This window comes from Rattus norvegicus, chromosome 4 (genome assembly GCF_021556685.1).
Source record: "Rattus norvegicus strain SHRSP/BbbUtx chromosome 4, alternate assembly SHRSP_T2T, whole genome shotgun sequence".
Lineage (NCBI taxonomy): Eukaryota > Metazoa > Chordata > Mammalia > Rodentia > Muridae > Rattus > Rattus norvegicus.
In genome coordinates this window covers 123088000-123101752 of record NC_141537.1, presented here as the reverse complement: position 1 = coordinate 123101752, position 13753 = coordinate 123088000, and the positions used below count along the sequence as shown (strand labels likewise).

At 47.4% G+C, this 13753-nt stretch overlaps 1 protein-coding gene across 1 annotated transcript in view; it reads left to right on the top strand.

The window, feature by feature from the left end:
- The window catches only part of Chchd6 (coiled-coil-helix-coiled-coil-helix domain containing 6), a 226844-nt gene that overhangs the window by 176549 nt on the left and 36542 nt on the right, over positions 1-13753 (top strand). The window contains 1 exon segment of the mRNA NM_001106608.1: positions 13142-13212. Within this exon segment, the coding sequence (NP_001100078.1) occupies positions 13142-13212 (71 nt within the window).

Genomic DNA, 13753 nt, shown 5'->3' with positions numbered 1-13753 from the left:
GGGCCAGAGGTACTACAGATGGACTGGCTGTTTGAGCAGGCTGGCCTCTTTATCAATGGAAGCTGGCTGTGTTTCAGTACCATTAGCCCTCTAGCATGTCTGTGTGTTGTGATATGTATGAGGTTCTCCTCACAAGAGTGTCATGTTATCTGTAGATAGCAACTCTCTTGTCTTTTTCTTCTCTTGGATTAACACAGCAGTGACACTGGTTAATGCACTGGAGACACTTTTCTTTTAACAGATATTAGGAACAGGGCACACTTGCCCCTCAAGTGACTCATCCTGTCCCTATTCCTCTGTCTTTTTACTGAAGGACTTGCTCACTGTTGTGTAATGGAGAATGACACAGGGGATGACATGGGGAGTCACACAGACCTGAATTTTCACCTTGCCTCTGCTGTTCACAGGTTCTGTGACCTTGTGCAGGTTTTTTGTCTGTCTGAATCTCTTCTCATCTCTCAAAATGGCGCTCTTGCTGCTGGTGAGAGATCTTAATGGGGTCTGGTGTATTAGGTGGTGAGACTCTTGAGCCATTCTGACCTTTTCCCAGTGCATCCCCATAGGGCGGATGCTGGAGGTGCCCTCCAGACCCTCTTTCCTCCATTCAGCTGGCATTGTAGACTCAGTTGGAACATGAGTATGGAGCTTTCTTTGTGTGAACTGTCCTGTGTAATAAGTACTCGTGGTACCCTAAAGGAAGGTGGTAACTTCAGTCCTTGTAGGAGGAGACACAGAGACTGCCTTATGTTTCAGTGTGGACCATGGTGAGGGAGATATGTGTAGAGCTCCCTCCAGAACAACTGTCAGAGTGACACTTTGTGGATGTAGCTCTGATAGGCCCTGGAAGCTTCAGGCCAGGGTCCTCAGGTCCATACTTCAGCACTAAACTCACCCAGTTCACTTCCTGATGGACTTACTCTTCAAACACATAATAGGCAGACTGGGGACTAGAGCCAGACAGTTCCTCCTCAGCAGAGCTGAAAAGTAAAAACTAGGAAAGCTTGTTTTGTCTACAACTTGCTTGTCTGAGACCCCTTCTCCTCAAGTGGAAAGTTACTAGTTAACATATGATTATAAATACACAGAGCACTTGAATATGCCAGGCACTGTTCTGGGCAGCGTGCCCTCCCCCCACCAGCAGCCATACTTCTTACACACAGATACCCAGGTAGCAGGTGAGGGAGCAAGCCCACTGAGCCTGGCCTTCACAACTGCACATAGTCACGGGGTAGCAAGAGATGGAACAGGCCTGCCAAGCATGGGCTGCTTGGCTCCTCATGGCAATAGCGATAACAAGTGAAGAAGCAGGCTTTCTAAGCCCTGATTGCTTGACTTTTTCTCTCTCTCTCCTTTCTTCATCACTGAAGTCTCAGCACTTTAGAGATGGTCCCTTCTAATCTGCTGTGCAGTGTAAACGCCTACCTTTCCCTGCAGTTTACCTTGTCTGGCCCCCTGCAGCCCATAGCGCCCTGGGTCGGTGTGGTCCTTGATGAGCCAGTTCCTGATATTTGGGGGGTACTACTGCATCCCCATCAGCTAAGTGATAAATGATATCTCCCATGGCAGCAAGGAGAGTCTATATTTGCTAGAATTCCCAGAACAAAGAACCCCAAGCTGAGTGTCTCAAACACAAAGCTAATTGCATCATGTGTGACTCCTGAGTCTGGAAGCTACAAGTCAAGATGTGGAAGATCATGCTGCCTCTGAAAATGCTAGGGACGGGTCTACTTTAGGTCTTCTTCTCCACTCTGGTAATCTCTTGGCCTGTGGGTATGCAACTTTAGTTTTCATGTGACAATTTCCGCGTGCATGTGTCTCTCATAACCAAATCCCACTTCTTATAACTATGCCAATCATTCTAGATTGGATCACCCTTCTCCAGTATGACCTCATGTAGCTAATTGATCTATAGTAACCTCTATTTTCTAGTAAGGTTATATAATAACAAATAATCAGAGCTGGTATGGGGGGCACACAGTTCACTTCATAAGTTGTACTGTATGTGTTGGATTTCCATCAGGCATCTTGTTTAATTTATCTGGACCAGACCATCATTGGCTACTCATCGACCTGGTAATCAGGGCATTGGTACACTGAATGCCTGACCTTGGGCACTCCACATTAGCCTTAGAACCTGTAAAACCATATGGATTCCTCAAAGGAAATCAAGAGTACTTCAGAGAGAGAGAAAAGACAGGAAGAATAGATTTACTCAAGTGGACCCACCCTGAAAGCTCATAGTCTCTTAAGAGTCATTATATTGGATGTTGTGTGGCTATGACCAAATGCTTGGCATAAAAAACATAAGGGTGGATTTTCTCTTTAGTCCATGGTCACTTGGCCCTGTGTGCTTGAACAGAACATTACAATGGCAGCATTTTGTGGTGAAGGCTGCTTTTCACTCCTTGACAAACAGGAAGCAGAAGAGAGAAATGGGAAGAGACAAGGACTTGCTCTCAGCAGCCTCCTTCTTTTAGCTGGGTCCTGTGTCCTGAAGGTTTCATTCTAAATCCTTCTACCATAGTTGAAGCCTACATATTCAGCCCATGAGCCTGCAGGGACAGGGCACATCCTAACGTATCTAGCTTGCAAGAGGAGACAGCAGACTCCAGACTCCAGCTCAAACTAATATTCCTCTCTGGGCCTTAGGCTTTTTCTAAACAATGCAAGCAGAATTTGGGAATCACTTGACTTTGGGGATAACTTCTTTCATGAGGAGGAAGGGTTGGGTACTTAGTGGAGTTACTGTATGTTCCAAGTCTTCTGTGTGACCTTTATGAGAAGGTGAATCAGTTGTACAGTGTCCTCCCCTTCTTGGTCTCCCTGATTCATATATTATTTTGAAGGAGAGAAGAAACTTGCTAGGTTGTTTTTAACCACTCTGAGCAGTTGAAGAAACCAAGATGAAGTACAATTATGTATCTTGCCTAAAGGTACAGCAATGGTAAATGAAAGACCTAGGCTATAAGCTCACATCTCAAGCTTGGGGTCCCCTGACTGTAGAAAGGTGATTCTCAACTTTAGCTTCACAGTAACATCCCTGAGAAGAGCATTTTAAAAATCCCTATGCCCACAGAGCCCAGCCTTCACCAATAACCAGCCACTGAGTGTGGGCTCAGACGTAGCTTATGAAAATAACTCAGGTAATTCCAGGGTACAGCCAGGGATGGGGACCATAGACCTATACATTAAAGGCTAAGCTGAGGAAGACAGCAGAGCTGCCCTTAGAGTCCTATGAGAACTTCAAGCACATGAAATTGTAGATATAAAAGCACAGTGGCATGTTAGAACCAGGGTAAACTGAAGAACAAGATCCAATGAAGTAGAGCACTAAGAGGTCTGCTGCCTCATTCCTGTATCTTAGGCCTCAGCTCTGCATGAATCTGCAGTTTTGTGAAGAGCAGGTATGTGTGAGTTCCAGGGGGGTCTTGCCTTTGATTAAATTCTTGGGCCATGTAGATCCCAGTGGCTCAGCAATGAACTTCCAAGACGAAGGTGTTCCCCTCCCCTCCCAAGACCATCCAGCTAGAAAGGTTTCTTTAAATTCAGTGAAAGGGTTCTTCAGAGAGGGAAGGAAGGGGCAGGGTATGCTCAAAGCCACCTGCCTGGGGTGTCCTTCTCACTGAAGTCCTCTAGGAGAGATAGGACCTTTTCTTAGGAGTATCCCAGAAGGCCTTGTCACAAAGGGCTAAGAATTGCTGAATGTGCAACCTTGCTTCTGTAATTCTTCTGCAAATGGAACCTTAGGATCAGCACAAAGAGCCAAACTGTCTTCTGCCTGCCTCTGTGGCCTGAATACACAGCCTTCATGTGCTTTTTCTCAGTTTGAACAAGCTGGATCCCCAGGGCCTATAGCTATTCCTTAGCCATGGAATTCCAGCCTCTGACTTTTTAACTATGGGTTTGTCCTTGAGAACTTTTGATCTTTTTTTCTGCAGAGAATGAGCATACCCCACAGCTTTAAGACCCTGTGTAATTTTATTGAGGGTCACATGAGTAGCAAAGCTAGAATTAAGACACATAGCTCTTGGTTTGACTTTTAGATATTCGCTAGCCAAATATGTTTTGCAAATGTTAAAAAAAAACAACAACAACAACAACAACAAAACCCAAACCAACAAGCAGCCCCAGAGCACGCCTGGGTTTGCTGTACTCCCTGCTGTGTGCCTCCTCCCAAGCTCTGCTGGTGGAGTGATTCAGTCGGAGATTGCCTTGTCAATCCTGCTTTCCTGGAGTCCACCCTTAAATCCCCTCCCTGCCACAGCCTTTGTACATCCGGGTTAAGGCTGGGTTAAGGCTCCTTTCTCATAACCATACAAGCTCTGTGATGGCCCTGCTCCCTCATGCCTGCTCCCTGGCCTCACCAAATTTTGTGAATTTAGTACCAGCACATAAGCCCAGGACCTCTCAGTACTGCAACACTCTGTGAGATCAGTTTTCTCACATCACTTTAAACAGGACTTTGACCTTTTCATTCTTCACCGTTTATCAGGAACTTCTTGGAACTTTTTCTTGAGCAAACCCTGCATTCACCTTTTCAGACCCATTCTTATGTTCTCAAATACAAAACCTTCTGAGGATTCTTGGCTATCTCTTACTGGGTCAGGGCCAGGGCTGTCTGTTGCAGCTACTCTGCTCTAGTAGAAGAGCCATACACACATGTGGTCATCTTGCCTTCAGTTCTCGTAAGTTCTGTGGTATCTGTCCTACCTAAGGAGCTACAAGATTCACACCCTGTCATTCCAGACCAGAATGCCAGAGGGTCACCCATATCCAGACACACATCTTGCCCTCACATAAAGAAGGAGTTTCTGGATGAAACCTCTCATTCCTGAAGGTCTGGTGCCTCATGTTTAGTATTCAGTGCAAATCATTACAGAAAATGTGCAGCTATTGCCAATTAATACAGCTTTGCTTTTTTGTTACTATGTGATATATGTGTGTGTATATATACATATATACATATAAATATATATATATGCTATGTACATACATTAAAAAGCACACATGCCCAAGTAAATTCCTCTCCCACCCCAGCTACACACCTAGTAAAACATACACAACCCCAGGAGTGGCCAAAAGGCTGGAAGGATCCACCAAACCCATATAAGAGGCATGGTAGAGATTGCAGAACCAACAGAATGGCAGAAGGTTTTTGGTGTTTTGGTGTGCTGGTGGTGGTGGTGGTGGTGGTGGTGGTGGTGGTGGTGGTGGTGTGTGTGTGTGTGTGTGTGTGTGTGTGTGTGTGTGTGTGTTTTCGCTCTACCTCTTCACAAATGCAAATACTTCTGAAAGGGTCTCACCTACAACCACCTCACCAGCACTCTAATTAGCAGTTCAGACTTGGAAGAGGGTGTGGGAGGCTTAGATGGCAGGTATGTTAAGAAATAAGAGCATGGACTACTGTCCTTAGGAATGAGGGGTACCCGAAATAGTAAGGGTGGATGCCTTAGAAAAGGAAGGGTGGGGGTATGAGAATTGTTTTAGGAAAATGGTTCTGCCAGTTGAGGACCTATGTCTAATCACGTAGGCCAAAGGTGGTAGGTACAGAGTGGTCTAGAATGAATTAAGATGCCCTTCAGCCATTCTTCAGGTACATTTTGGTTAGGCTGGGTGTGGTGGCACACACCTTTATACCCAGCCCTCTAGAAGCCACGGCAGACAGCTCTCTGAACTTGAGGCCAACCTCACATAGTGAGTTCTAAGACAGCAGGCTACAAAAAGAGACCTGTCTCAATAAACAAGCAAACAAACCAATAGAAATAAATAACTAAAAATATTCATTGGTTCATCTCAGGGCTTGCCCAAGCATTGGCAATAAAGATACAAAGCTACCCTGGAGCTGAAGCAGTTCCCAAGGGAGATAGATAATTAGCAGATGACTGCAGTGCATAGTGAGAAATGCTGCTGAAAAGTGTATCTTAATATAGAGCATGGAGAAGGCCATGAGAAGTCTGACTAGAGAGACCAAATACATTCATTCAGTGGAAGGGATGCTACTGGACCTTAGAGCTTCCCAAGTGGACAGGGAAGAATCAGCAGAGGAAGGAGTATTTAGATCATCCTGAAGGCTTCAACAGTAAGTAAGGCATTGCAAGTGATGCATAGAGACTGAGGATAGTGCCAGGGTTGTTAGCAGAGGCCCAGTCTCCCAGGGGATTGGGGAGGGGGGTGGGGCATGTCTTTGCAAGTTCCCAGCCCAGAGTGTCAGTAAAGACCTCTCTTACCACTGCCTGGATGGGGAGCTGGTAAGAGGGTGCAACCACAGGGGACAGCAGAGGCATCTGCATGCAGAGCAGTCTGTAGTAGTCTACTTTACAATGGGGAGGAATGAGTGAGAAGAGCACCATGGGGAGAAAGGAAAGGCAAAGCCATTGTTGGCATTCAGCTGCAGCTTGATGTGGAGACCCCAGGGGCAGGAAGCCGTGATAATTGACAGTTAATCTCTAGGAGTTGGGTGGAGGGTGACATTCTCTAGTGCAGGAATGTAATAAAAACACCAGGGGTAGGAGTGTGAGAGAGAGGAGGCTCTCTAGAAGGTTACTGTTGAAGGGACAGAGAAAGGGAACAGTCAGATACAGTTCTGATAAGGACACAAAGGCTTTTCCTGTTCAGCCAATACTTAGCAAGTGGACCCTGCCAAAAATGCCAGCCTCGTCCTGAGTTTAAGCCATCTCTACCAGCCAAGGCAAAAATCTGTGCTTCTTTCCTTATCACTGCCTCAGAGGTTGTTTGTCCACCACTAAGGACCTGGCCTTCTCACCAAGGTCACTTCAGTAGCCTCCAGGTTGCCAGGCTGCCTCCACTGCTCTCCATTTAGGCTGCTGCTTGCTGCCTGTGATCCTTCTAAAAGAGATCTCTGGTGCCATATCTCATAGCATACCCTCCAGTGACTTCCTACTGTCCCTAATATAGGTTCTGCACGTGTGGTCATCGCTGGATGACCTTCAGTATCTATTCATCTCACCTTGAAAGTGTTTATTGTTTTATCAAGAACTCACCTAGGACAGTCACCCTGTCAGAACCTGCTCAGGCCGTGACTTCATGTCAGTTAAGGGAGAGGCCTTTCCTGACATCTATTGAAAACCACAGCTCCTTAAGCTTTGTGAGATCTTTTAAGTGGCATTGACACTAAGTGAAATTATCTGTTTACTTCTTCCATATCCAGACTGTTAGCTCCATCCCCTCACCTGCTGTGCTCACTGCTTGTAGAGCAAGCCTTAGCAAATAGCAAGCACCCAATATATGCTTACTGACCATATAAATAAGCAAGTGGTGGGACCATAGTGTGTTGGATATGTTCACATTCATTCATGGCCTGTGTTCAATTTGTTCCTCTCAGAGTTCTGGTATTCCCCTCGGCCTCCAGCTCTGGGCCCCTTCCCACCTATACTGATATTGCTAGGACACCCTTCAACTAGTTGTACATTTCAGATCAGTGTTGGGTCTGCACACCTGTCACTATGTTTTTCCTGAATCACAGTATGGGACTGTTGAAGAAACCTGTACCTGCCCCACCCTGCTCTTTGGCATCCTGTCCTTTCACCTTGGTGGTCCCTTTGCCTGCCTGGGCCTCCTTGGTTTTTTTCATCTGCCAAGTTCTTACCTCAGAATACCTACTGTGAGCTTTCCAGGAATCAGCCTGCTGGCCAGTCCCTACAATAGTGCCTGGCCAGGGAAGGCCAGTGAACCTTCTGACAGGACATATTTCTCACCCTCATTGGATACTGAGTCTGTGTACATTGCTGCCAGAGCCAGCACGCATGTGACTGTTGCCCCTTGCATCCTCCCACAGCATGTGTTAAAATACTCCCACCACTTGGGAAGGAATCCAAGTCACTGAGCTTCAATCTGCCTGTCCTCTACAAGCCATTATTCTTCTGTACCCTGTACCCTGGTCATACCATGTGTTACCCCAACTAGGTCTGCAGTAGCCTGCTAGATCTCTGAGTGCAGGCCCAGTGCTCAGCTGGAGCCGAGGAGCTATCTTGCTCCTAACTAGCCTGTGCATCACTCGCAAGGTTCTGGCCTTGGTTTGAGTTTATTCAGCAATTCTCGTGCCAGGCCCTCTCACAGGCTCTGGGGATAGATCATGAGCAAAAGAGACTAAAAGCCCTATGGTGGTGTAGGTCACGCCCCCTGAAAAGCTTTCTTTCACTCCTCAGCTCACTCTTCCACACTCTGCTGGCCTTATTGGTTCATACGCATAAAGTGAGGGATGTTTAAGTTCTTAAAACATTTATTGAATGTCCAGTGTATGCCAGGCATTGTGTGATTCCATAATGCATTGAACCTCCCCCACTGCAGACTACTCCATCATCATTCTTACCGTGCAGAGGAGAGGACATGGCAGTGCAAGTCTTACCCATGACACACACTAGGAGGAAGGTCCTGACCTGAGCAGCAGTAGCCTGGTGCTCTGATTATTATATGGCTCTACACCATTCCCCACAGTGATGTCTGCTTAGGAACCTCAATTCTCTCTAATGCTGTGACCCTTCTCAAGCTGGGTCTGCATGACACACAGCCCTGCTTTCTTTCCCTTAGTAGTCATTCATGAATGCTTTTGCCCTAGGTGTGTGTGTTGAGGGCTCTGGCCCAGGAGCAGCTCTTTTCCAGGCATATAGGATATGCTCTTGTTTCTGTATCCATCGTCATGTACATGGACACATGGGCCTCCCCTGACCTGCACTGGTAGACTTGCTGCCAACCTCTGTGCCCCTACATCCTCCTACTCTGCTGCTTCCTCTAGCTCTGCCTGGGAGCAGCAGGTTGATCTCTCCTGCCCATGACAAGTTTTGATGCCATCCTCCCCTTCCCACCTTCCCACCTTGCTTCTCTCACCCTCACACTCTCTTTTGATCTTGCAAATCCAGGCCCTTGGAGAAATCAGACAGTATGAAATATGAAAACTGCTTGGGAAGTAATTGAAGAAACACTGCGACTTTTGAAACCCACAGAGATAATACTCACACCTTCTTACTCACGTTATTTAATTTTTAATGGCAGATTTAATTAATGGAGATCAGGTCTTCTGCCTTCAGATGTGCTCAAGAAGCAGCTGCAGGCGGCGGAGGAGGGGCAGCTGTCTAGAGTAGAGGAAAAGGCATTCCAGAAGTGGGGACCTGAGGACTGTACGGGAAGAAAAGTCTCCAAAACTATCAGCTCCTGATGGTGGGCACAGATGATGTGCAGACAGTGCAGGCCCCTCAGAGAGCAGTCAGAAAGCCTGTGAGCTTCTGTGGTAACTATAGCTCCCAGGCCCTGGTGGTCCAGGACCCTCCAGTGCTGATGACCCCTCCAGGAAGATGGGACTCCATTGTCCACATATGCTACAGTCTTTTAAAAATAGGACTGCTTTGTTATTCCCTCACTTAAAAAGACAGGCATAGTAGCTGAGGACTGTAGTTTCAGCACTCAGGAGGCTGAGATAGGAATAGTACTGTGGCCCTCAGTCCAGCCTTGTCTACATAATGAGTTCTAGATTAGCCTGGGCTACAGAGCAAAACCCTGTTTCAAACACACAAAACAAAGAAAGCCAGACTTGTATTCACCCCTCATTGGACTCAGGCTGTGAGCCTGAAGTTGAATCTACTGTACCTACTGTGTCTCTTAGCCACCCCCACCCCCACCCTCGATCCCACTGTTTGACAGTCCCTGCTTCCCTGGTGTACCTGCACTGCCCTTTGGGCACTCACATATTGTTCTCTCTCTTCATGAGACCTCCTCCTTGTTTGGCTCATATCTGCTCATCCTTTACAGTTTGTTAGAAATAAATCTAGTCTTTGTCTCAAGACCCTGACTTCTAGAATGTTCTCTGTAGATAAGCTCATTTGCACACAGAGCTGAAGGTAGGCACTTGCTCTCCTCAGCACTGTTTACAACAGTTGGAGAATTTATTGGCCTAAAGGACATGGTGGGTCCAAGGGAGCTACTTGACTTGGGGTGCAGAGGGCTTACTCACAGAGCCCTCACCCCCACTGTGCTGCTCCCTTACAAGGTACTCCTTCACAGGGTGTGCTCACTCAGTGTGTTCCTTCACAGAGTGCCCACTCACAGTGTGCCTCACAGAATGCTCTCTCATTAAAGTACTTGCCCACAAGGTGCTTACAAGTATAACATGACCTCACCCAGAAGTAGAAAGAAGAGGGGTGGGGTTAGTCTACAGGCCCTAGCAGGTTAGCAACTCACTATAGCCTCTGGCCTGCTTTCACTTCTGAAAATACTGATGTGACAAAAATTGTGTTGTAAAGTTGGGTGCTAGTCAACCATGAGCTAGGCCATGGACTCCATTGTCAGAACCACCAGAGGCAGTAAGGGGGAGCAAAAGAAATGCCTTGATTTGGTTCAGTTCAGGTATTAGCTCCCAAGAAGACAGTCTAATCAAGTTTGCAGGCTGCTCTGGTAGGTATTCCTACAGCTCGAACTACTGACCTTGTGCCTGTTCGTAATTGTGACATTGTGTTTTCTGAGCACCCCATATAGCCAGGGCACAGGCTCTACTTAACTTGGACCCCACCCCCATACCTAGTAGTTCTCAGGATAAACAAGTTGGCCAGTCCTCAAGAAGCCCACAATTATGACAAGTTATAGTCTGCAGGATACTTATCCTTAATGAGGAAGGCTGGAGAACCAAGGGCTCATGAACAAATGTAGTAATGTAATGTATACCCCCCATTGTGGCTTGGAGACTTCTGTGCTTCCGGGCCAGTGGTTGTTACAAAGCCTTTGGTCTGTATAGACAGTCAGGATAGGACCAACAGGGGATTTTCACTGAGTCATCATGAGGAAAATAGAGGAAGCTACAGTGGGGTGGCTATAACCACTTCTTGGCCTGTAGACACTTCCTATGACAAATTCTACTGACCACATGATTGGCTCCGTGTCCCCTGGGACAGATGCATGCTGCCTACCAGACAGAGCAAAGCTCTAGGCCTCTTCTGCCTGCTCTCGTGGGTCCCATCTCAGCCTTTGAGTCCTCTCTTTGAGAGGGGCCTGGAAGCCTGTGATATAACTCTGTGAACACATATAGAAGAAAAGAAACTCAAGAGACGGCTGAGCCAGGTGGGTTCCTCAAGAAAGTCCAGGCTCTGTGGAAAGAACACGAGGTTCTTTTTGGCTTCAGAAGCTCTACAGTGCTGTGTGGGTCGAGGGAGATCTGTGTGCCTGGTTTTCTCTCACTCTGCAGTTAAGAAATCAAAGCTTGGAGGAAGTAAGTGGTTTACCCATAGACTGCAGCCAGCACACACCAAAGTGCTGTCATACTGTGGGCCCATGGGCCAGGCCACATCCTCAGAGGGCTCTACTAGAACCTAGTGATCCCAAGGAGGTCACAAAAGAATATGTGCTAGAGAAGTTGGGAGAGACTGATCAGGGTGTCTCTGCCTTTATCCTTAACCAGGACAGCTATATCAGGGAATGTCACACCATTCTGAAGCAGGGATGGGAGTGTAAGGACTCCAGAGAAGCAGCAGAAGGCTTCCAGAGTGTGACATTAGTATAGATCTTCCAATGCCAGTCTGTGAGGAAGACTTGTGTTTATTCCATGCCTGTTGTGTGCTGGAGTTATTGGCACGCCTTAGAGAAGGACCTCCCTGGTGTGGAGAGAAGAAACTAGAAGGGATAAGCTAGATGACCTGCTCCACCTTCCAGGTTCTAGGCTTCCCGCCAGGGACTTTGTGCTTCTAAGCTCTCCTGCAAGTGTTTCCTTCTCATGCTGACCTCCCATCAAACCTGCCTGAGACTGTAGACAATGGAAATCTCAGAGAACAGGTAAAGGTGGAGCCTGATTCCAGCCCAGTCCTGCATTCATACTTTAGTCCCCCAAGAAAGTCCTCTGCCTTAGTTCCCTTCCCTAAGACCTAATTGGGCTCCACCCCACATAATGTACTCTCCTGGCAACCCATGGTCAGACTTTTCTTTCCCTGACCATCCAGGGACTAGCTTGTTGTTTTTCTTTAGCAGGTAGGTAGAACCAGATCGAGCCTGACATATGTGCAAGGAAGCACAGCCTGTGCACTGTCACGTCAGCTTGTTGCAAGGACTGATGAACCTGAAGCTGTTTGCTTCTCTGAAACATGGAGAATCCCTTCTCAGGAGTAAATATACTGTTATGTATAGGACCTGACCACAGCACACCGCACAAAGGCGTCTGTTACTGGCTTCATACCCCACTCAAGACATCTGACCACTTACCCTACACCTCTGTACAGGAGCAAATTGACCCACCCTGTCTCAGCCTCCAGGTGTGGCCTTCCCCCGCACTCTGATGTCTGACCAACTGTGCATGGGTCTGAGTACTCCCACCCGGAGTGCTTCAGCCTGAGGCTGAAAGGATGTCAGTATCAGTCTTCTCAGGAGCAAATGAAGATGTCGGTGCATTAGAGTAAAAGGAAAGTGCTAGGCTAGGAGCCTGTGTGACCAGAGTGGCAAGTTAAGCAACTTACTGAAAATCACAATGTAACACCAGGATCAAACACAGCTGGCATGTTCTTGCTCCTAAGTTTTCCCTGCCACCCTGACTCCATAGATGTATGTGTAATGGGTAACTGCAGGAAGAATAATACATGCCTTCAGAACCTCCCACAGTGCATCATGGGACAACAGAGTATGCCCCATGTCTACTGTAGGAGTCAAGACCCTGGATAACCCTGACCCTGCTGCTCACTGTATGACTTCAGCTTGTCACTTGATCTCTTTAGGCAGCATGGTCCACTTGTCCAAATAGGGATGGGAAAAGATCAATGTCGGCACATTCTTCTTTACAAGAAATAAATGTTTCGGGCTTTGCAGACCATGCAGGCACCACCATAGCCATTCCATGGATCCTGCAGCACACAAGCAGCTGGAGACATGGGTGTGTTAACCATAAAACTTTATTTACAAGCAAGGTAGCCAGCAGATTTAGCCTGTGGCCTGCAGCTTGCCGCTCCATGAACTACAAGTTACCATGGTTTGCCTTCAGCAGTCACTTTTCTGGGATTCTATCACAGTGATCAGCATGCCGTGGGAGCTAAGACCTAGGCTGTGCTGACACCAGATAAGATATAAGCACCTGTCCAGTTCTAGTGTGCTGTGTCCCACAGGCTTCTAGAAGGGGATGGTAACCTTTGGTAACCAGTTCTGTGTTTTCTCTTTGTAGAATGCTGAGCTGTATAAACTGTCTTCTCAACAATTCCACGAGGCGGCTTCAAAAGCAGAGAGCACAATAAAGTAAGGATCTGCTCATTGTTCTTTGTAAACTTGCCTGCATCTGTAGAAATCCCCATGTGTGGCCTGAAGCCTGCTGCCACCTGCCTGATGGCAAATTTCTCTAATAACAAGACAGCCATCTGTTCATCAGCCCCCTCAGTTGGGCTGAAGGTAGCCATTGGCCATCAGTAATTACCCAGATTAGCACACAGCTCTTCTCAGCTCCTTGGTGTGTTGCAGTGGGCTGCAGCCACTGCCTTTTTCTGGGGCAGCAGCTGCTTTGTTATCCAGCTAGGTGAGGGGCAGTGAACAGGCTCCAAGGGATCTGGGGTTCAGCCCTGGCCCACTACTTTATGAGGTGGTGGGGGATGGGGATCGGAGTGTCAGTGTGTCCCCTGTGGGAGCCTCCTGCTCCGGCTGAACACACAGAGCTCCTCATGCTCAGTACACTCTTGCTGTCCTCCCAGATGAAAAAGGCTCAGAGAGGTCAAAGGCTTGTGCCAGTACTCAGCCCCATCTGCCACGTTCCTGTGCTGCTGTCCATGAACACTGAACCAGGTTG